Source organism: Fringilla coelebs (genome assembly GCF_963513975.1).
Source record: "Fringilla coelebs genome assembly, chromosome: 30".
Classification (NCBI taxonomy): Eukaryota; Metazoa; Chordata; class Aves; order Passeriformes; family Fringillidae; genus Fringilla; species Fringilla coelebs.
The window spans coordinates 3,028,783-3,051,062 of NC_140056.1; the positions used below are offsets into that span (position 1 = coordinate 3,028,783).

General features: G+C 66.9%; 2 protein-coding genes across 3 annotated transcripts; one reads left to right on the plus strand and one right to left on the minus strand.

Annotated features, from left to right (window-relative positions):
- Positions 1-11: 11 nt before the first annotated feature.
- TNS2 (tensin 2) lies at positions 12-14,380 on the plus strand. 2 transcript variants are annotated; one of them, XM_084223636.1, is made up of 27 exons: positions 12-211; positions 1,614-1,725; positions 2,234-2,271; positions 2,381-2,419; positions 2,798-2,836; positions 3,406-3,449; positions 3,810-3,978; positions 4,362-4,412; positions 4,800-4,922; positions 5,141-5,205; positions 5,493-5,576; positions 6,005-6,117; positions 6,192-6,252; positions 6,664-6,730; positions 6,833-6,956; positions 7,346-7,411; positions 7,488-7,592; positions 8,034-9,806; positions 10,235-10,522; positions 10,893-11,018; positions 11,391-11,483; positions 11,722-11,799; positions 12,289-12,366; positions 12,623-12,809; positions 13,358-13,426; positions 13,513-13,542; positions 13,640-14,380. In XM_084223636.1, the coding sequence occupies exons 1-27, from the start codon at positions 146-148 to the stop codon at positions 13,779-13,781; spliced, it is 4,230 nt and encodes a 1,409-aa protein (XP_084079762.1). In that variant the 5' UTR covers positions 12-145; the 3' UTR covers positions 13,782-14,380. The 2 variants fall into 2 exon arrangements, with proteins under 2 accessions (XP_084079762.1, XP_084079763.1); XM_084223637.1 differs by having other exon boundaries at positions 10,330-10,522; positions 13,640-13,748.
- Positions 14,378-21,046, minus strand: SPRYD3 (SPRY domain containing 3). The gene is made up of 11 exons (XM_084223647.1): positions 20,991-21,046; positions 19,661-19,846; positions 19,343-19,418; positions 19,106-19,230; positions 18,421-18,556; positions 17,959-18,147; positions 17,274-17,423; positions 16,874-16,931; positions 16,060-16,179; positions 15,830-15,987; positions 14,378-15,273 (listed from the first exon to the last, which is right to left on the minus strand). Exons 2-11 carry the CDS (start codon positions 19,831-19,833, stop codon positions 15,139-15,141), a joined length of 1,320 nt encoding a protein of 439 aa, XP_084079773.1. The 5' UTR covers positions 19,834-19,846; positions 20,991-21,046; the 3' UTR covers positions 14,378-15,138.
- Positions 21,047-22,280: the final 1,234 nt, after the last annotated feature.

Sequence of the window (22,280 nt, forward strand, 5' to 3'; positions counted from 1 at the left end):
CGGCACGGGAAGCGGCTCCGGGCTCGCGGAAACGGCCCCTCCCCGAGCGCCTTTGGCCACGGAGCCGCTCGCGGGACTCGCGGGGAGCCCAGAGACGACCCCCAGGAGCGCCTGGGACCCCCCGAGGTCCCCGCGGAGCCCCCTCATGAAGCCCCCCGGGGCCGTGGGGACGCTGCTGCGCGCGTTCGGCCGCCGCGATGGCCCTGACACGGTAGGAGCGGGGGGAGGTCACCGTGGGGGTGGGGGTCCCGCGTAGGGTGGGGAACCCCCGTGGGGAAGGGGGGGACTGGGTGCGGGGGGAGAAGCGGCGGGACCCCCCCCCCGTGACGCCCCCGCGGGGTTCCCGCTCCAGCCGCCCCCTCCCCACTCGTGACGCTGGGTGACTGGGGTGGGGGAAGCGAGTCTGACCCTCCCCCCGCCGCCCCTGCCCATATTTTCCCACGCTCACCCCTCGCCTCCACTTTCCCTTTTCCCCCATTTTCCCACTTTTTCCCGTTTTTCCCATGCCCCTCCCTCCCCGTCCCACGCTCCCCCCCCCCCGCTGCCCCCTCCCCCCGCACACGCTCCCACGCCCCTCCCCCTCCGTGAGAACGGCGGGGTCGTCCCAGGGGTCGCCGTTTCCTGGGCTGGTTCTGCCCCGCTTCCTGCGGGACGCGCTGTCCGTGGCCGGAGGCCAGAGGGGCCGGCGGGGACACGGGGGGGACACGCGGGACGACACGGGGGGCGGGGTACACGGGGAGGGGAACGAGGGGACACTGGGGGACACGGGTGGGACGTGAGCGACATGGGGGGCACACGGGGGAACAGGAGAGAGAGCGGGGCTGCCGCGGGTGGGACCGGGAATTCCGGGAGACACAACCGGGGGGGGACACGGGGACACGGGGGACCTGTAGGACCCGGGGGTGGCACGGAGTGACATGTGGGACACGAGGGGTCACGGAGGGGACATGGGGGACACGGAGGTGACGCAGGGACGACATGGCGGGGACAGGAGCGGGACCCGAGAGGGGACACAGGGGAGGATGGGGGGGGGGCGGGACACGGGGGAATACTGGGGGTGACAAGAGGGCGACGTGGTGGGGACACATGCGGGGACACTTGTGGCGCCATGGAGGGGACACGGGTGACACGGAGGAGACGCAGAGCGGTCAGTGAGGAGTCATGGAGGGAACATGGGGTACACAAGGAGGGACACGGAGTCACAAGGGTGACACCGAGGGGAGTAGGGGGTTACACTTGGGGATGTGTGAGGGGTCAGAGGATGACGGGGAATATGCAGCGGGGGGACACGAGGGGACACGGAGGTGACACGATGAGAACTGGGTGGGACTGGGGGCCGTCACGGGGGGGGTCAGCGAGGGGACCCGGGGAGGACACGGGGAGTTCACAAAAGAGACACAGAGGGTGACGGGGGGGGGACATGGGGGGGACACGAGAGGTCACATCGGGGTGGACATGAGGGGACATGAGAGGCGACATCGGGGAGGACATGGCGGGGACACAAATGGGAGACAGGGGGGTCGTGGGGGTGATACAGAAGTGACGCGAGAGGTCGTGGCAGTGGCACGGGGAGGACACAGGGGACAAGCGGTGACCCCCCCATGTCCCCCTAGCCGAGGCCGTCGCCAGCCGCCCCCCACGCGTTCCGCGAGCGGAGCCTGCGCCGGGGAGCGACCTGCGGGGGCTGCGGGACCCCCCTGGGACCCCACGGGCTCGTGTGCAGAGGTGACATCCCCGGGACAGCCCCGGGTCACACCCGGGACACACCGGGACAGCCCCGGGGCACACCGGGGGGGCTGGATAGGGTGGCGGGGGGAGGCGGTTACTGGGTACAGTGGAGGTACCGGGCAGTTACTGGGGGCACTGGGAGGGCACTGGGCAGTCACTGGGAGCACTGAGGGGGTACTGGGAGGGCGCTGGGAGGGCACTGGGAGGGCACTGGGCAGTTATTGGGGGCACTGGGGAGGTACTGGGCAGTCACTGGGGGCACTGGGGGGGTACTGGGAGGGCACTGGGCAGTTATTGGGGGCACTGGGGAGGTACTGGGCAGTTACTGGGGGCACTGGGGGGGTTCCTTGAGTGGTTACTGGGGGCACTGGGGAATTCACTGGAAGCAGTGAGTGGTCACTGGGGATACTGTGGGGTTGCTGGGGGCAGCGGAAGGGTGCGGGGGGGTACTGGGGGTCCCTGGGGGGACCCCGGGGGTTCCTGATGTCGCCCTTGTCCCCCCCAGTTTGCAAAGTCGCCGCCCACAAGAAATGTGAGAGCAAGGTAGGACGGAGGGCAAGGCCGTCACCCAAGGGCGGAGGGGCCCATTTGGAGCTGGGGTCCAATTTGGGGCTGGGGTCCCATTTGGGATGATCCCCGTGTCCTCCTCCAGGTGACGTCACCATGCCAACCTCTGCCCCCGCCTGAGCTGGTGAGTGGGGGAGGGGCGCGACCTCCCCGAAGCCGGCGGGCAGGACCCGAGACCCCCCAAATCCCCCTCGAGACCCCCAAACTCCTCATGCACGACCCGAACTCCCGAAGCACTCCCGGGCAGGACCACCCAAACTCCCCTCGGGACCCCCAAACTCCCCGAGCCGGATCAGGGACTCCACGGAAGGGGTGAAACCACCCCAAGCCCCCCGAGCAGGAGACGGGACCCTCCCCTCAGGACCCGTGTTAGGACCCGGCACCCCCGATATTCCCGCTGGAACCTGAACCCCCCAAATTCCCCTCGGGACCCCCCCGGGCAGGACGCTGCTCCCTCCCCGGTGGTCGGGCCCCCCCCCCAGACATTGCTGTGCCCCTGCAGAGGCGGAACACGGCCCCGGTGAGGCGCAGCGAGCGCGTGGTGAGACCCCCGAAACCCCGGAACCCCAAAACCCCGGAACCCCAAAACCCCCTCGACTCACTGACCCCCGTGACCCCTAACCCCTCCCCGGTATCTCTAACCCCCCCTCCCGGGAACCCTCTAAAGTCCCCTCCCGGGGCTCCCAAAACCCCCCTGACCCTCCCAGGAATTGGGGACCCCCCGCCCCGCCCCCACACCCCTGACATCCCCGTGACCCTGCGATGTTTTGGGGACCCCTCTGACACCCCCCTTGGCCCCCCCCACCCATCCCTGGCTCCCCTCTTTACCCCCCCTCCCCTCTCCCGACCCCCCTCATGTTTTGGGGATCTCCCTGCCCCTCCCCCTGTTATGGGGATACCCCAAGTCCCCCCCACATTCCCTTGACCCCCTCGACTCCTCGACACTTCCCTGTTTTGGGGACCCCTCCCACCCCCTCCTTTGCCCCCCCTGCCTCGGCCCCTTCCCCTCCCCCGTGTTTGGGGCCAGCCCTTAACTCTCCCCATGTTTGGGGACCCCCCGACCCCCTTCTGCCCCCCCCTCGTTTTTGGGGCTCCCCCGGGACCCTCCAGGGCTCCTCACTCGACAGCGCCCCCCAGCGGAGCACCCTGCCCAGGTACGGGGGCTTTGGGGCGCTGGGGGGGTCTCGGGGAATTTGGGGCGATCCCCAGAGGTTTTGGGGCGCTAGGGGAGCGGAGGAATCTGGGGGAGAGCCCAGGAGGTTTTGGGGTACTGGGGGGTCTCGGAGAACTTGGGGAGATCCCAAGAGGTATTGGGGTGCTGGGGGCTTCTGTGGGGGTCTCGGGGAATTTGGGGGAGGTCCCCAGAGGTTTTGGGGTGCTGGAGGATGCCGGGGGAGGGTTGGGGTGCTGGGGGGAAGGGTGGGGTTAGGGTGCTGAGGGTCAAATTACCCCCGGCGGCTTCATGGATTCTGGGGATGCCCCCCCCCAGTTCTGAGCCCCCCCTTTCCCCCCAGGACCCCCCGCGCCCCCAGCCCCGAGGCCGCGCCCCTCCCCCCGCTGGACCTGGCGTTCGTCACCGAGCGGATCCTGAGCGTGGCCCTGCCGGGAGGCGAGGGGGGTCCCGGGGGGCACCTGCGGCACCTGGCCCGGCTGCTGGGGGCGCGGCACGGCCCCAACTACACGGTGAGCCTGGGGGGCAACTGGGGCTGCTGGGGCAACAGCTGGGGCAACTGGGGAAACAACTGGGGCAAAAGCTGGGGTAACTGGGGCAAAAGCTGGGGCTGCTGGGGCAACTGGGGAAACAACTGGGGCAAAAGCTGGGGTAACTGGAGCGGGTCTAGGAGGGCTCTGGGGGGTACTGGGGGAGCTGCTGGGAGCAATGCGGGGGGCCGCGGGGGGCACGGGGGGGCACTGGGAGCCCAGTGGGGAGTGGGGAGGGGGGGGGGGGGGCGGATAACACACGGGGGAGCCGGGGGTGGCGGGGGCTGGAATCTGGGGGTTCCAGGGCAGTTTTGGGCGGCTCCCGGTGGACCCGGGCTCCCCACGACCCCGCGGTGCCCCCGCAGATCTTCAACCTGGCCGAGAAGCGCCGCGACCTCCCGCGCCTGAACCCCAAAGTGAGGGGGGCACCAGGGGGGGTGTGAGGGTCGCCCCGGGGGATTTGGGGCTCCCGGGGGGGGGGGTTCCGGGGCAAGTCCCGCGGGTTTGGGGGGTCCCGGGGCGAGTCCCGCGGGGTTGGAGGGCGTGGGGGATGGGTGGGGGTGTCCAGGGGGTTGCGGTAGCCTCGGGGGGTGCGCGGGGTCTTGGGGGAGTCCCTGAGGAGTTGCGGGAACTTCGGGGGGTGCGGGGGTCCCTGAGGGGTCGGGAGTGCCTCGGAGGTGCTGGGGGATGTCCGGGGCGGGGGGGGTTGGGGGTCTCGGGAGCCTCCCAGGAGGTTTGGGGTGTCCCGGTGGGTTTGGGGTCCCCGCGGTGTTTGGGGTGCCGGCTCTGAGCCCCCCCCCCAGGTGCTGGATTTCGGGTGGCCGGAGCTGCTCGCCCCCCCTCTGGAGCTGCTCTGCTCCGTCTGCAAAGCGCTCGAGGGGTGTCTGGGGGGGCACCCCCGCAACGTGGCCGTGCTGCTCTGCAAGGTGGGCCCGGGGGAAGCGGGGGCTCGGGGGGCTTCTCGTGGGGTTGGGGGGCTGCGGACAGCGGGGAGGGGTCTGGGAGGCGATTGAGAGGTATTGAGAGGTACTGGGGGGCACTGGGAGGTACTGGGGGGCGGGGAGGGGCGCTGGGTGGTGCTGGGAGGTACTGGGTGGTACTGGGGAGTTGTGAAGGTTCTCACCCGTCCCGTCCTCTCCCCCAGGGCAGCAAGGCCCCGGTCGGGGTGGTCGTGGGGGCGTTTCTGCACTACAGCGACGTGTGGGGAAGGTGAGGGTGGCCGGGGGGGGCTTTGGGGGTGGGGGGGGGCTTGGAGGCTTATGGGGATAATGGGGGGGCTGGTGGGGGTTTATAGGAGGTTGTGGGGGGTTGGGGTCAGGGCGGGGGTCCAAAGGAGGGTTCTCAGGTTCATGGGAGGGTGAGGGGTGTCCTGGGGGGCGGGTTAAAGGGACCGTGGGAGGATTGGGGCTATGGAGAAATCGGGTTTGGGGGAGTCGCGGGGGTCCCGGGAGGTCGTGGGGGCTTCGGGGGTACCTCACCCCCCTTTCCCCCCCCAGCCCCGAGCAGGCGCTGAACGCGCTGAGCATGAGGAGATTCTGCGAGGAGAAACTGGGGGGGGTCCTGCAGCCCTCCCAGCGCAGGTAGGGGGGTGGGGCCGGGGCTGGGGGGCTCCAGGGGTCCTGAAGGGTGGGGGAGGCTGTGGGGTCCGGGGAGTCAGGAGGGGTCACGGCGGGATTTGGGGTGTTCTGGGGATGATTTGGGGGAATGGTTTTTGGGGTGGTTTTGAGGGGTCTTGGGGGATGATTTGGCGTGATTTTTGGGGTGTTTCTTCGGGTGATTTTTGAGTGCTTTTGGGATGGGGTTTAGTGTTCTAGGGGTAACTTCTGGTGTGGTTTAGGGTGATTTTTTGTGATTGTTTTTGGCTGATTCTTAGGGCTGGTTTTGGGGCGGTTTTAAGGTGACTTTTGGCATAGTTTCAGTTGGTGTTTGGGGTCGTTCCGAGGGGATTTTTGGCACTGTTTTGGTGTGGTTTTGGGGCGGTTTTGGGGTTCCACCGGTGCCCCTCCAGGTACACGGAGGATTTTGGGGCGCTGCTCTCGGGGCAGCTCCGCCTGAACAGCTCCCCCCAGTTCCTGCACCACGTCCTGCTGCCCCCCCTGCCCGCCTACGACCCCCCCGACGGTCAGTTTGGGGTGGGGGGAGGGACCCCGGCAGCCCCCAGGGCCCCCCAATAATTCCCCCGTGTCCCCCTCCAGGTTGCCGCCCTTTCCTCAAGATCTACCAATCGCTGCAACTCGTCTACACCTCGGGGGTCTAGTGAGTGACCCCCCCATCCCCCCAAACCTGACCTCCCCTGCACCTCGGTGTGTCCCGGAGCCTCCCAAACCTCCCCCCCATCCTGCTGTGCCTCCTGGGGGCGTCCCGGCCCCTCCCCCACGCCTCACATCCCCCACTGTGCCCATTTGGGGGTCCCAGGGTGCCCCCAAAGCTCACAGCCCCGCCCCCTAACCTGGCATGCACATCCGATCCCCTCTTTGAGGGATGCAGGGGCTCCCCCCAATTTTCCCCAGTGCTGTGTGGGTGCTGAGGTTTCAGGGGGTACCCCCAATCCTGACACCCCACCCAAAAATGATTGCCCCAAACGTGCTCCCCCGAACCCTAACCCCCCCAATGCCCCCCCTTTTCCCAGCAGCCCTCCCCAAACCCTGACCCCCCCTTTCCCCGCAGCCCCCCAGCCTCGCAGTCTCTCTGTGTCACCCTGGAACCGGCGCTGCTGCTCAAGGGGGACGTGATGGTGAGAGGGGGGCGCGGGGAGGGGGAACCCCCCGACCTTTGTGTGTGACCCCAGCTCACCTGTGCGAGCCCCTGGTTCACCTGTGCCCCTCCTCCCCTCCAGGTGCGCTGTTACCACCGGCGACGGGGGGGGCGCGAGGTGGTTTTTGGGGTTCAGTTCCACACGGGGACCCTGCGCGGGCCCCGCCTGAGGCTGCGCCGGGACGAGCTGGACCTGGCCTGGCAAGGTGGGGGCACGGGCCGGGGGAGCCGGGGGGGCTGCGGGACTGGGAGGGCACGGGAGGACGGGGGGGGTTGGGGATGCTCAGGGGGCTGGGGGGCTCGGGATTAGGGTTAGGGTTGGGGTAGGGGTAGGGTTGGGTTAGGATTGGGGTTAGGGTTAGGGTGACCTGGACAGTGCTCCGAGGGTGGCACGGGTGGATTTGTGGGCACAGATAACGGGGATGTCCCCAGTTCCCTCTTGCCCTTCCAGTCACGAAGAAGCAGGGCGGTGCTGCAGGAATTGGATGTGCCCGACTTGGGGCGGCGAGTGGTGGGAATGGGGATACAGGGATTTGGGGTCTCAGGTTATGGGGCACTCCCCTGCCCCACCAAACTCCCCTGCTGAAATCCTCAGATCAGCGCTTCCCTCCTGACGCCACCGTTGAGTTTGTCTTCTCCTCAGGCCCCGAGCGTGTTGAAGGTGGGTTTTGGGGTTAGTTAGTGGGGATATTCTGCCGGCCCCCCCTGACCACCCACCCCTCCTGCATCTTCCCCAGGCTGGGTCGCCCCCCGCGGCCCCCCCGCCGCCCCCATCGATTACGGGGTGCGGGACCCTGCAGTGCGGCGTGACTCCTTCGAGGGGCCCTGGGACAGCCCCGAGGGTAAGGGGGGGTGGTCCGGCAGTAAATGGGGTACGGCGGGGTCCACGGGGTGGGGAGGGGAGGAGGGAATCCGTGACAGGGGATTGGGGGGTGCGAGGGGGTCTCAGAATGCTGCGGTCACCTGGAGTGTCAGGGTTTGGTGCCTTGGGGAGTTTGGAGGTCCGAGAGGACTTTGGGGTGTTCAGGGTTTTGGGGGAGGCCGAGGGGGTCCCCCCTTCAACGGGGGGAGTTGAAGGACTGGAGAAAATGCCAATGGGAACTGAGGGTGCCGGGGGGCTTTGGGAGGCTACATGGGCGTATGGGGGGGGGGGGGGGGGGGCGTGGGTCCCCATGGCCTTAAGGGGTGGGGGAGAACACGAGGGGTACCAGGGGTGTTCCGGGGGTCCCGTGGGGCTTGGGGGTGCGGGGGGAGGGGGGTTTGACTGCCTTTCTCCTGCCCAGAGCCCTCTCACACCTGGGGTCCCCTGGACGGCAGCCCCTATGCCCGCGTGCAGAAGAAGGGGGGTCCCTCCCCCCACTCGAGGGACTCTGACTCCCCGCCCCCACCCGGAGCGCCCCCCGGCCGTCCCCCGCCCCCCACGGCCGCCGAGCGCCGGGAGCTGGAGCAGCTCCTGGGGGGATTCGGGGTGCGAGGAGGCCGTGACAGCCCCGGCCCGGCGGAGGAGCCCCCCGACACTCCCGAGCCGCTTGGGACCCCCACAGCCTATGGGAGCCCCGAACCACTGGGGAGCCCGGCACCCTACGGGAATCCAACACCCTACAGGACCCCGATATCTCACGGGAACCCCCCCTTCCATGAGACCCCCGTATCCCACGGCACCCCCCCATCCCACGGCACCCCCACATCCCACGGGACGCTGCTGTCCTATGGGACCCCAATATCCCATAAGACGCCCGTATCCCACGGGACCCCCCCATTCCATGGGACCCCCGCTCCCCACAGCCCCCCTGGGACCCTGACACCCCACGGCTTCCCCACGTCCTGTGGGGCCCCCAAATCCCAGGGGTCCCCCACGCGCTATGACCCCTCAAAGCCCTACGGGACCCTGACACCCCATGGCCCCCCAGCATCCCCCGGGACCCCAATATCCCACGGGGTCCCAGCGCCCTATGGCACCCCGATATCCCACAGGACCCCAATATCTCGTGGGTCCCCGACATTCCACGGGACCCCGCTGTCCCAGGACACCCTGGTGCCCAACAGCACCTCAGGATCCCAGGGGACCTTCACATTCCAGGGCTCACTGCTGCCCTACAGCCCCCCAGCATCCCACGGCACCCCAACATCCCTGGAGACCCTGACTTCGTACGGCACCCCAACATCCCAGGGGTCCCCATCACCCTATGGGACCCCAAAATCCTACGGGACCCCCCCATCTCATGGATCCCCAACACCCCAGGGCCCCCACACTCCCCAGAGCCCCCCACAAGCCCAGAAGTCCCCCGTGTCCTACAGCCCCCCAATACCCCACGGGACCCCGCTGATCCACGAGACCCTGACACCCTATGGGACCCCGACATCCCAGGAGAGCCCAGCCCCCCACAGCCCCCCAACATCCTACAGCCCCCCAAAACCCCACGGCCCCCCAGCATCCCCCGGGCTCCCCGTCTCCCACATCAGCCCAATATCCGAGGGACTCCCAGCCTCCCACGGGACTCCCATGTCGCACGGCCCCCCCGCATCCCTCAGCCCCCCGGGAGCCCACGGGACCCCGTCACTGCACAGCCCCCCTGCATCCCACGGGATCCCAGTCCCCCAGAGCCCCCCCGCCGCTCACAGCCTCCCGGTGTCCCCCAACCCCCCGAGTCTTTGGGCCCCCCCCAGCGCCTGGTCCCCCCCGTGCCCCCCCCTGTGCCGCCGGGCCAGCCTGGCCTCCTCCCGGGATCCCCCAAAACGAGGGGTGCAGCGCTCGCTCTCCGAGGGGTTCCCCCCGTGGGGGGCCTATGGGCGCCCCGTGGCGGGGGGGTACCTGCTTTTGGGGGGGCTTCCGCCCCTCTGCCCCTGCCAGGACTGCCAGGGCTGGGGGGGCATCTCCCCGCTCCCCACCCGCCCAATTTACGGCGGGCATGGCTGGGGGGGCCCCCCCTCGCCGCCTCCGGAGCCCCAAAATTGCCCCCACTGTGGCCGTCCGGGGCTGGGACCGGAGCGGGACCCCCCTCCCGGAAAAGGGGGCTACGACCCCCCCGCCGTGGGGGAGCCCCAGGAGCCGACAGGTAACGATGGGGGCGCGAAGGGGTTAATGGGCGCGCTGGGGGAGGGGGGTATTTGGGCTTTGGGGGGATGTGAAAGGGCTGGGGGGGTTATGGGGCATTAAAGGGAGGGCGGGGGGTCCTGGGGGGGATCGTGGGAGGTCAAAGGGTCCGTGGGGGGGGATCTGGAGGGGTCACGGGGGGATTGAGGGAGGTATGAAGGGGCTGGGGGCGTTCTGGGGAGGGGCAGTGGCTACAGAGGGGCTGGGAGGGGAGGGGGGGCTTGGGGGAGCTGAGGGGTAAACTGAGGGAGGTTGGGGGGGTTAAAGGGGTACCTGGGGGGCCCGGGGGTGTTGGGCAGTGGCGGGGGCAAAGGAGCCACCGGGGATAGGTCTCTGGAGCCCCCCCCAGAGGTTTTTGGGAGGGTCTCCCCTCTCTATGTGCCCCCCCAGGACGGCGCAGCCCCATTGAGGGGACCCCTTGGTCGGGCCCCCCCCGCGCCCCCTCCCCCGGCAGCGGCACCCCCGGCTCCCCCCCGCCCCCGCAGCCGCCGCTGCCCGAGAAGAGGCACCCCCCGGCCCCAGGGGGACCCCGGGACCCCTCCTCACCCCAGCGCAGCCCGGGGGGGGCCCAGGGACCCCCCTCGGCGGGGGCGGGGCCTGGCGGGACCCCCCTCGGGGGCACCTTCGTGCAGGACACGAGCAAGTTCTGGTACAAACCGGCTCTGTCCCGAGAGGAAGGTACGGGGGGCAGGGGGAACGGGGCGCGGGGACCCCCGGGGGGCAGGGGAGGGGGCGTGGGGAAGGGGAACTCCCGGGGGCTTGGAAGGGATGGGTTTGGGGGGGGTCTTGTGGGTTGTGAGGGGAATTGAGGGGCTGGGGGACTTGAGGGGGATCGGGAGAGCGTGGAGGGGTCAGTGAGGGGGGGGTCAGTGGGGGGGGGGTCGGTGGGTGCTATGGGGGCCTGGGGGGGCTGGGGGGAAGACGGGGGGATCTAAAGGGGGAGTCATGGGTGAGGTCTGTGGGTGGCTTGGAGGGTTAAAGGGGGGGGTCGGTGGGGTCCCACCTGTGTGCCCCCTCCCCCTGTGTGATCCCCTCCGTGTCTCCCCAGCCGTGGCGCTGCTCAAGGCGGCCCCTCCCGGCTCGTTCCTCGTCCGCCGCAGCAGCAGCTTCCCGGGGGCCTTCGGGCTCGCGCTCAGGGTGGGGGTCCCACCCCCCCGCGCCACCCCCAGAGCGGGTATGGACCCCCTCGGACCCCATAGACGCCCCCCCGCACGCCTCAAATCCACCTCCCCCCTGTGGAATATTGGGGGTCGAGGGGGTTCTCGGGCATCTCCCAGGGCTCTGACACCCCCAACACCCCAGGTACCCCTGAAAATCACCCCAAATTCCCCACCAGCACCCCCAAATCCACCCAGAGACCCCCCCTCCTGCAGTTTTGGGGGGCCGTGGGGGGTTGGATACCCCCAGCACCCCCTGAAGCCTCCCGGACACCCCCATGGACACCCCCGGATGCCCCAGAGAAAACACTGGGTGGGCGGGGGGTACTGGGGGGCGGGGGGGTCTCGGGGGTCTCGCTGGCGTCTAAACCCCCCCCCGGCCCCCCCAGGGGACCCCCAGGAGCAGCTGGTCCGGCACTTCCTGATCGAGACGGGCCCGCGAGGGGTCAAAATCCGGGGGTGCCCGGAGGAGCCGTACTTTGGTGAGGGGGGCGGGTGGCCTCGGGGGGAGCAGTGGGGGGTCTGGGAGGGTCTGGGGGCGGGGAGGGATTGGTGGGGTCGGTGGGAGTGGTTGTGGAGTCAGTTGGGTCTCAAGGGGAACTCGGGGGGGGGGCTCAGGGGGGTCGGGGAGGGGGGGAGGAGTTGGGGTGCGAGGGAATCTGTGGGAGCTTTTGGCAGTCGGGGGGGGTTTTGGGGTGCCCTGACCCTTCTTTCTCCCAGGGAGCCTCCCAGCACTGGTGCTGCAGCACTCCATCACCCCCATCTCGCTGCCCTGCACCCTCCGCATCCCCCACGCAGGTGGGCACCCCAAAAACTGCGGGAACACCCCAAAACACTCCGGGCGCCCCAAAACCCCCACAGGGACCCCCCCCTCCCACCTCCAGCTGCTGGTACACCACCCGAACCCCTTTCCGGGACACACCAAAACCCCCTGGGAGAAACCCAAAGCCATGGGATGCCCCAAAAACCCCGCGGGGACCCCCCAAAACCCCCGTTTGGACCCCCTGAACATCGGCTGCAACACCCCCAAACCGCGGGAGCCCCAAAACCTCGCGTTGTCCCCCAAAACCGCAGGAGCCCCAACACCACGGGTCATCCCCCAAAACTGCGGGAGCCCACTAAAGCGCGGGGACACCCCCAAACAGCGGGCACCGCCCCGAAAAGCTGTTGGGACCCAACAGAGTCCCCCCAAACTCCCCTGGCCCCTCAGTTTCTTCTGCCGAGAAGGCTCCTGGGGGGCACCAGGGGTCCGGCCGCCACCCCCCCACCCTGAGCCTTTCTCCCCAGAGCTGCAGGAGGAGCCCCCGGAGCCGCCGGGACCCCCCAATGTCAGCACGGCCGGAGCCCTCCTGAGGCAGGGGGCAGGTGGGGCTGGGCACTGGGGGCACTGGGGGGCCCCGAGGATACTGGAGTGGGAGGCTCTGGCATGGGGAGGTCACTGGGGCGGTGCAGGACCGGGAGTTGGGTCACTGTGTGGGGTTGGCATCGGGGCACTGTGGGGGCAGGTTCCGGTTTTCGGGAGGTTGGGCTCGGTTTTGGGGTGCTGGCCCCGGTTTTGGGGTGCTGGTCCCGGTTTTGGGGCTCTGGTCCCAGTTTGGGCAGCTCCCCCGTTGCCCCCCAGCCTGCTCCGTGCTGTTCCTGGGCTCGGTGGGCACCGAGGCCCTGACAGGGCCCCAGGCCGTGGCCAAGGCCGTGGGGTCCCTCCTGGAGGAGGCCCTGAGCGCAGGGGAGACCCCCCGGCCCCCTCCCAGCCCCGTGCACTTCAAGGTGTCAGTGCAGGGGATCACCCTGACGGACCGGCAGCGCAAGTGAGGCACCCCCAAACCCCCCCCCCCCAAACCCAGACCCCGCTAGCCCTCCCCACCCCAAACCCAGACCCCGCTAGCCCCCCCAACCCCCAAACTCTGACCCCTCTAACTTCCCCTCCCCACCCCAAACCCCGACCCTCCCCAAACTTCCCAACCCCCACACCCCGGACACCTTCAAACCGAGATCCCCCCAAACACTAACCCCCCAAACTACTGAACACCCCAAAACCACTGCCCCCCCAAACCTCCCAACCCCCCAAACCTCCCATCTCCCCAAACACCAACCCCCCAAACTACTGAATCCCCAAAACCGACCCCCCCAAACCTCCCAGCCCCCCAAACCCCGACACCTCAAACCCTCTCCAATGGCCCAAACCCCAGTCCTTAACCACCAACCCCAGTAAACCCCAAATCCACCAAACCACTAATCCCCCAATCCCCGACACTCCCCAAAACCAACCCCGGCCTCCCCCCAAACCCCTCGGTACCCACCGACCCTGCCCTGCCCCCCACACCTCACCCCGTGCCCCCCCCCCCGGTGCCCCCAGACTCTTTTTCCGCCGGCACTACCCCGTGAGCAGCGTCACCTACTGCGGCACTGACCCCCAGGAGCGCAGGTGAGGGGGGGGCACGGGGGGGGGACAGGGGGGACCCCCAACCTCCCAAACTTTCCCTGACCTCCCAATCCCACCAACCCCCCCAGGTGGGCGAACCCCGACGGGACCACAGCCAGGTAGGTGGGGAGACCCCCAGAACGGGAGCCCCGGGAAGGAGGGGGGGCAGAGCTCTGACTCTGGCCTCACTCCTCCCCCCCTCGCCGGTCCCCCCAGGATTTTCGGGTTCGTGGCGAAGCAGGCGGGGGCCCTGGGGGGAGGCAACGCGTGCCACGTGTTCGCGGAGCTGGACCCCGAGCAGCCAGCAGGGGCCATCGTCACCTTCGTCACCAAAGTCCTGCTGGGGACGCGGCACTGAGAGACACCGGGGACTCCCCGCACACCCCAAAAACCACCTTGGGACTCCCAAATCCCCCGAGGCAGGGGGGGCTCGGGGGCACCCTCCAAACCCAGTGGGACTCCCCCCCCCCCCCCCCCCCCTCACCAAGGTCCTGCTGGGGACACAACACTGAGGGACCCCCAGAACCCCCTGGGACCCCCAGGGCCCCCTGGAGTCCCCCCTGCCAAGGCAGGGACAGGGGGACACACATAACCAACGCCCCCCCATCATCACCTTCATCACCAAGGTCATTAACACCACCAAACCCCCCAAAAGCACCCCCAGACCCCCCAAACACCCCCAATTCGAGGGAGCACAAGGGCACGCCCATAATCACCCTTCCCCCCAACTTCAGCACCAAAGTCCTACTGGGGCCCCCAAACTTCCCCTAAGACCCCCCCAGACCTCTCCAAATACTCCCCAGACCCTCCAACTGCCCCTGAAGGTCCCCCAAAACCTCCTACAGCCCCCCCCGACCACCCCCTCAAGTGAAGAAGGGGAGATTGGTAGAACAGGGGGCACAAGGATGCCCCCTGCAATTTGGGGGGTCCTGGAGGAACCCAAATAAATCCACATTTATTTTGGTGTAAGAAATGGGTTTATTTGGGGGGGTGGGTGGCATGGGGACCCCCACCCGCCATGTGCAAACGTCAAAGGGGACCCCAAAACCAGCCCAGCCCCCAGCACAGAGCTGAGGACTCTGGGGGTTCCATGGAATTGGAAGGGTCTGGTTTACATTCATGATGGGGAGACCCCAAATTCTGCCCCCTGGAACCACCCTAGAAGGGGGAGCGCTGGAAGAGATGAGGGGGCGTAGGTGTGATTGGGGGGCACTGGAGGTCAGTGGAGTGGGACGGCTTGGGTGGGCTGGGGAGAGTCAAGGGAGTGATTTGGGGGGCTCTGAGGGGGGCACGAGGGTCGTCCATTGTGGAAGGGGCAGGACTGAGACCCCCAAATCGACCTGGGGGGGGCTCACTGGGCTGACTGGGGGGGGCAGGATTGAGTCCCCCAAAAACACAGGGGTGGGGCAGGAATGGGTCCCCCAAAAATGGGGGGGGCATGGCTGAGACCCCCAAAAACCACCCAGGGGGGCAGCAGTGGGGTACTTTTGAGGGGAGATTCAATTAGGTGAAACACTGCCCCCCCCCCCCCCCACCCAAAGAGGCCCTATAAGAGTGAAATTATGGGGGTGGGGGCAGGAGTGAACCCCCTAAAAACCACCTTGGGGGGGTCTCCACTGTTGTGGAAACCCCCTAAAGTGCACTGGGAGGGCCCGGGGGGCACCAGGAGCACCGCAGGGTTTCAGGTTTTGGGGGGCCCCACGCGGGCCCCCCCTTTATCCACTCAGGGGGTGCAGATCCACCTTGACCCTCTCGCCAGTGCTGAGCATTCCTACGGTGGGGAAGAGCCCCCCGGGGGGGACCCCAACCTCCCTGCGCCCCACGACCATCCCGTTCCGTGTGAAGAACACCTGGGGGAGCACAAACCATGGGGGTCACCCCGAGACTGGGGGCCAGGGGGATGCCCCACCCACCCCCCCAAAAAAAACAGGGGTAAAGGGGGGAGTAAGGCAAGGAAAGTCGAGCCAAAAGAGGGGTGTAGAGGGATTTTTGGGGTGAGGGGGCACAAACACATGGAGGGGGTTCAGGGACACAAGGCAGAGTCACCCCAGAATATGAGGGGAGGGCGGGGAGACCCCAGTCTCCAAGAAAGTGGGGGCAAAGGGGGTGACCCCAGGGTGAGTCACTCTAAAGGGAACCCAAGGGGGCTGCAGGGGGGATTTATGGGGGGATGGAGGGTTCAGGGGTGGGGATCATAGTCAAATGGGGGGTCACCCTAAAATATTAAGGGAGCAAGACAGCCCAACCCTCCCAAAATCCAGGTGTTGAATCGGCCCCCAGACTGATTCAAAAGGCTCCCAATGATGCAAAGGAGAATTCTGGGGTGAAGGAGGAGCTTTTTGGAGGTGGGGCCTTTTTAGGGCACAGATTTTTTTTTTTTTTTTTGCGGGGCTCCCCCACTCTTACCACGACCTTCCTGCCTTCCTGCTCCTGCTCCATGTCCTCCCCATCCTCTTCTTCCTCCTCCTCTTCCTCTTCCTCCTCTTCCTCCTCTTCCTCCAGGTACATCACGTTGCGCACCTTCACCTTCACTTCGGGGGGCTCCAAGGCATCATCACTGTCACCTGGGGCAGGGAAAAGGGTGAGGGAGCCGCCCCGAGCCCGCCCAGCCTTGGGGGGCCCCAGCCCAGCGGTACCTTCGCTGTCCCGGCCGTAGTCCCGAGGGAACATGATCCCACAGCCCATCACGTCGCCCTTGTAGCAGCGGGGTCCAAAGGGATCACCAACCCCGCTGCCATGGAACAGCTTTCCATCATCTGGGGGGAGACCCCGAATTAGGGGGACCCCCCCCGAGTTCGTGGGGGAAATCCCAAGATACCTTCCATGGGGGTACACCCCAAAGAAAGGGGGAGAAATGGGCAGAGAACAGGGAGGAGGAGGGGAAACGGAGAAGGGGACAACTGGAGACGGGGGTGCACAGAGGGATCCCAAAATCCTGTCATGAGGAGGAGCCCTCCCATGGGGCTGCATCCCAAAAATAGGAGAGAAATAGGCAGAAAGGAAAAAGGGAAAGGGAAAGGAGAGTGAAGGAGGTGAAAAGGAAAAGGCGGAGAAAGGAGCTAAAAGGGTGGAAAAGGGGGAGGAAGAAGCAGTAGGGACCCCCTCCTCCCGACTGCCCCTCAGACCTCCCCATAGAAGTGCACCCCAAAAAAGGAAAGATACTGGGTTGGGAAAGGAAGAGGACGAAGAAGAAAAAGATGGAGGAAGGCAGAAAGGAGGAACCATGGGGACCCCCCAAATTAGGGGGGACCCTCAAGATCATGGGGGAGACCCCCAGACCCTCATTATAGAGATGCAAGCCAAAATAGGGAGGAAAAATGGGAAAGCAGCTTTCAGAGGCAGAAAGAGCAGGAGAAGGTTCCATTATTGGGGTCCCGTGTTCGGGGGGTTCTAGCATCTGGGGGGGGTCCCGCCCATTTTGGGGGTTCCCCCCACTTTTGGGGGGCTTACCTGCGTGGTAGGCCACCGAGCCCCTGCTCCAGCCAGGGTGACGATTTTTGGGGTAATCCTGAGAGGGGGCACAGGAGAGGGAGAGAGGTGAAGGCAGTGTGGGGGACCAAGCCCCCCCCAACTCATAGACCCCAATTTTTTGCCCCAAACCCTCATTTTGACACCCCCGCCACCCCACCTTTCAGCCCAGCCCCAGCCCAGTGGAGAGGTCCAGCCCCCCGTAACCCAAACCTGAGCCCCCTCCCCTCCTTCCTTGACCACTCCCAGCCTTGGAGGAGGCTTCAGCCCCCCTTTACTCCCTGTATAACCCCCCGACCCCCGTTTTTGAGCCACGTCACCCCCACTTCCCTGCCCTCCCCAGCTCCTCAGGTGTCTCACACCCCCGCCCCGCCCCGCGCACCTTCCTGGCTACGCCCAGGGCGATGTAGCACTTCTCGCCCGGGTCCAGGATCTCCAGCTCGAAGTAGTGGCTGCGGGGGCTGAGCGGCCGCCGGGCCTGGGCCAGCCCCACATCCACGATGCTCTTCCCCTTCCCCACGTACTCCAACACCTAGGGAGGAGGCACGGGGGGGCTCAGACAGGGGGGAAAGGGGGCACCCCCCAACCCGGACCAGCCCCAGATCTGCGAAATTCATCCCCTTCCCCACCTAAAAACAGCACCTAGGAGAGTTTGAGGGGTTCCAGGGGAGTTGGGGGAATCACAGGGGCTGCAGGAGGGAGTCACAGACGGTCGGGGGGGCACGCACAGGGGATCTGAGGGTCACCCGAGAACCCCCAGACTCCCAGTGTTGCTGCTGGGACCCCCTTACCCCAGCCCCGTGTCACAGCCCCCCTTTCCGCCCTCCCCAGGACTGGGGACCCCTCTTGTCCCATCCCCAAAACTGTCCTGACCCAAACTCCCAGAGCCCAATTCTTCTCACCCCATGACCTCAATTTCTGACCTCCCAGCCCAGGGAGGGGCTCCACCCTCTTCCAACTCTGCCCCCCTGCACCCTCATTCTGAGCCCCCTCCCCACTTCCCTGGGCCATCCCCAGTACTGGGGGAGGCTCCAGTCCCTTCCCCCTCCGGGTTCCCGGGTGCTCACGGAGCCGTAGAGCCGCACGTCGTGGAGCCTCCCCCACTCCTCCTCCAGGCTGTCCACCAGCATGGCCCCCCCCTCATCCTCGGGGGGCCCGGGGGGGGGCAGGTGCAGCCGAACCTCCTCGCCCAGCGAGTGCAGCCCCACGGCTGGGAACAGCCCTGGGGGTGACAGTGGCACCCCCAGACCACCCACCTGCAATTGAGGGAGTCAGGGGCTGAGGGGGGGCTCAGGGGCACCCCCAGGCCCCCCATCTGGGATTTAGGGAAACTCCAAAGTAGGAAGTGGGGGAGCTCTGGAAGCTCTGGGGTTTCAGAAGATTTGGGGTTCCCCCCATCCTCTGTCCATTCTTTGTAAAGAGCAGCTGGGGGAGGGGTAGAAGGATCCCAATTCAGGGGGTTCTGGAAGGTTTGGGGGTGCCCTGGTGAGTTCTGAGGGTGCTCTGGGGCAAGGTGGAGATCCCCTCACCCTCTGGCCGTTCTTGGTGAAGAAAACCTGGGCTGGGGGCGCTCCGAACGAGCCCCTCTCGACACCGCAGCCAATCCGGTCCCCAGAGCTGCACTTGGAGCCAAACTGGCGCCCCTTGGCCCGGCCACTGTAGAGCCTGGGGCACCCCAAAACCGGGGGGACCCCGAAAAGGGAGGGTCAGAATGGGGGGAGTGTCACTAATGGGGGACCTCAAACCTGGAGCAGACCCCAAATGTCATGACAAGCCTCAGTGTCCCCCAACACATCCCAGTCCTGCTGCCCCCTGGGCTCCCCCCATACTCAACACCCCCGAGGTCAGGTCCCAACCACTCCCCAATATCTGACACCCCCAAGGTCCCAACACTCCCCAGTATCCAATATCCCCAGTATCTGACATCCCAAAAGTCCCAGCACTCCCCAATATACAACACTCCTCAATACCCAACACCCTCAAGGTCACAACACTCCCCAACAACCCAACATCCCCCTGCTATCCCAATACCCCTCACATCCCAAATCATCTCATTCTTCACCTCACATGCCAACATCAACCAACATCATGAAATTCCTTACTATCCCAACACCGGCAATTATCCCAACACTTCCCCACCAGCTATTGCAACATCCCCACTACGAGAACAATCCCCGCCTTCCCGGCCCCGGCCCCCGCTATCGCGACACTAACTTTCCATCATCGGCGTGGTAGGCGACGGAGCCGGGCCCCCATCCCGGGGGGTGCTCGAGGCTGTGGCAGTGCGGGACCAGCCCCACGGCGATGGTGCCGCGGACGCCGCTGTCCACGATGGACACCTGGGCACGGCCCGGCGGGGTCAGGGCTCCGTGCCCCCCGGCACCGCCCCTCGGGACAGCTCCCCGGCACAGCCCCCCGGGCCGGCCCGCGCCCCCCGCACCCTCGGCTCACCTCGAAGTAGTTGCTGTCGCGGGTCAGCGGCCGCGGGGCCACGTAACAGCCGACCTCGCCCGAGGGGCCGCGGTAGCTGCGGGGAGAGGTGGGGCTGAGACAGCGCCGGGGACTGAGACAGCCCCCGACACCCCCTGGGCCTCCTCAGCACCCCCCCCCCACGTCTGTGGGTACCCCCAGCCGCCTCCCACCCCCCTGGGTGCATCCCCCCCACCCCCTCCTTGGGCCTCCTCAGCCCCTTTTTGTGGGTCCCTCTAGCCCCCTTCCACCCCCGCGCCCCCCGGAGCCCCCAGCCCCTCCTGGGGCTCCCCGGAGTACCTGAGGGTGTCCCCGTCCACCAGGATGTGCCGGGCCCGTTCCTGGCAGCGCAGGCCCCGATCTCGGTCCCGATCCCGGTCCCGGTCCCGGTCCCGGCCCTCCCGCACCTCCCGGATCTCTCGGATCCGCCGGCGCCAGTTGAGGAACCTGAAGTGCAGGTTCAGGTCATCCATGGCGGGGGGGCTCCTGCGGGGAGGCAACGCTGGGACCCCCGAAAGGACGGGCGGGACCGACACAACCGAAACTGACACCCCGAATCGGACAGGAACCCCAGAACCCGAGATCCCCCAAAACCGCACTCCAAACGCACACCTGACACCCAAAATCAGACCCCCAAACGCACACCTGACACCCCAAATCAGACCCCCAAACGCACACCTGACACCCCAAATCAGACCCCCAAACATACACCTGACACCCCAAAACCGCCCCCCACACACCTGACACCCCAAACACACACCGGACACCCCAAAACCGCCCCCCAAATACACACCTGACACCCCAAAATTGCCCCCACAAAACTTCCCCCCAAACACACCCAATCCTCCAAATCACATCTGAAACCCTTACACACACCTGACTCCCCAAGCCACACCTGAGCTCTCAAAATCAATCCCCAAACACACCTGAGATCCCTAAACACACCTGGCTCCCTAAAATACACGTAACCCCCCAAAACCCATCTTGCTCTCTAAACACAGCCGGACCCCCAAAACACACCTGAACCCAAAAAACCCACTGGAAAGCCCCCAAAACTGTCGTAAACACTCACCTGAGACCCCAAACCCACACCTGACACACCCAAATCACACCTGACCCCCCCGAAACCCACACCTGGCACATACAAATCACACCTGAGAGCCCCCAAAACTGCCCCTCAACACACCTGACCACCCAAATCACACCTGACCCCCCCAAAACCCACACCTGGCACATACAAATCCCACCTGAGAGCCCCCAAAACTGCCCCTCAACACACCTGACCACCCAAATCACACCTTACCCCTCCCAAACCCACATCTGCACCCCCCGAACCACACCTGCCAGCCCAACCCCGACCCCCGCCCCACAGCAAGGTCCCCCCATGCCGGGGGTCTCCCTTCCCCAGCATCCCCCCATTCCCCCCGCACCCCGGCCGCCCCATGCGACCCCCCAGACGCCCCCAGTTCCGCCCTGGACCCCCAAATGCGACCCCCCAGACCTCCCCAGTTCCGCCCAGGACCCCCAAATCCCTACCGTACTCCCCACCCCGGGCTCTCCCCGTCTCCCCAGAGCTCCTCAGGACCCCTCCCCATCGACCCCAGAGCCCCCCGGCCCCAGCGCCCCTTACCGGGGGTCCCGCCCCCTCCATGGGCCGCGCTCACATCCGGGACCCGCTCGCTTCCTCCTCCCTGTGCCCGCCCACTGTGTCCCGCGAACCAATCGTCACGCGCTGCGCCGCGACTGACGGCTCTCTTAGCCAATCGGAGGACGAAGAGGGCGGAAGGCGGAGCCTACCGGGGAAAGCAGGGAGTGCGCGTCATGGTCACGTGACGCTGCAGACATGGGGCAAGAGGCGTAAGGGCGCCCCCTGGAGGACGGGGGGAACTGGGGGGGACTGGGGAGAATTGGGGGCAACGGGGGGGCTGGGGGGGACTGGGGAGAATTGGGGGGAACTGGGGAGGACTGGGAGGGACTGGGGGGGGGCTGTGAAGAACTGGAGGGGACTGGGAGGGATTGGGGAGAACTGGGGGGAACTGGAGGGGACTGCGAGGGACTGGGGAGAACTGGGGGGAACTGGAGGGGACTGGGAGGGACTGGGGAGAACTGGGGGGAACTGGGGGGGACTGTGGAGAACTGGGGGGGGTGTGAAGAACTGGAGGGGACTGGGAGGGACTGGGGGGAACTGGAGGGGACTGGGAGGGGCTGGGGAGAATTGGTGGGAACTGGAGGGGACTGGGGGGAATTGGTGGGAACTGGAGGGGACTGGGGAGAATTGGTGGGAACTGGAGGGGACTGGGGAGAACTGGGGGGAACTGGAGGGGACTGGGGAGAACTGGGGGGAACTGGAGGGGACTGGGGAGAACCGGCGGGGACTGGGGAGAATTGGGGGGAACTGGGGAGGACTGGGAGGGACTGGGGAGAACTGGGGGGAACTGGGGGGGGCTGAGGAGAACTGGAGGGGACTGGGGAGAACTGGGGGGAACTGGAGGGGGCTGGGAGGGACTGGGGAGAACTGGGGGGGGACTGGGGAGAACTGGAGGGGACTGGGAGGGACTGGGGGGGACTGGGGGGGGGCTGGGGAGAACTGGGGGGAACTGGAGGGGACTGGGGAGAATTGGGGGGGGCTGGGGAGAACTGGGGGGAACTGGAGGGGACTGGGAGGGACTGGGGAGAACTGGGGGGGGACTGTGGAGAACTGGGGGGAACTGGAGGGGACTGGGGAGAATTGGGGGGAACTGGAGGACTGGGGAGAACTGGGGGGGGCTGTGGGGAATGGAGGGAACTGGGGACACAGGTGGGAACTGGGAAAAGTGGGAGGATGGGGGGGGTACTGGGAGGACTGCAGGATACTGGGGTCACTGAGGAGTTCAGCTTGGGGACAAACCAGTGCTGCACTCACACTGGAGACGTGGCTGGA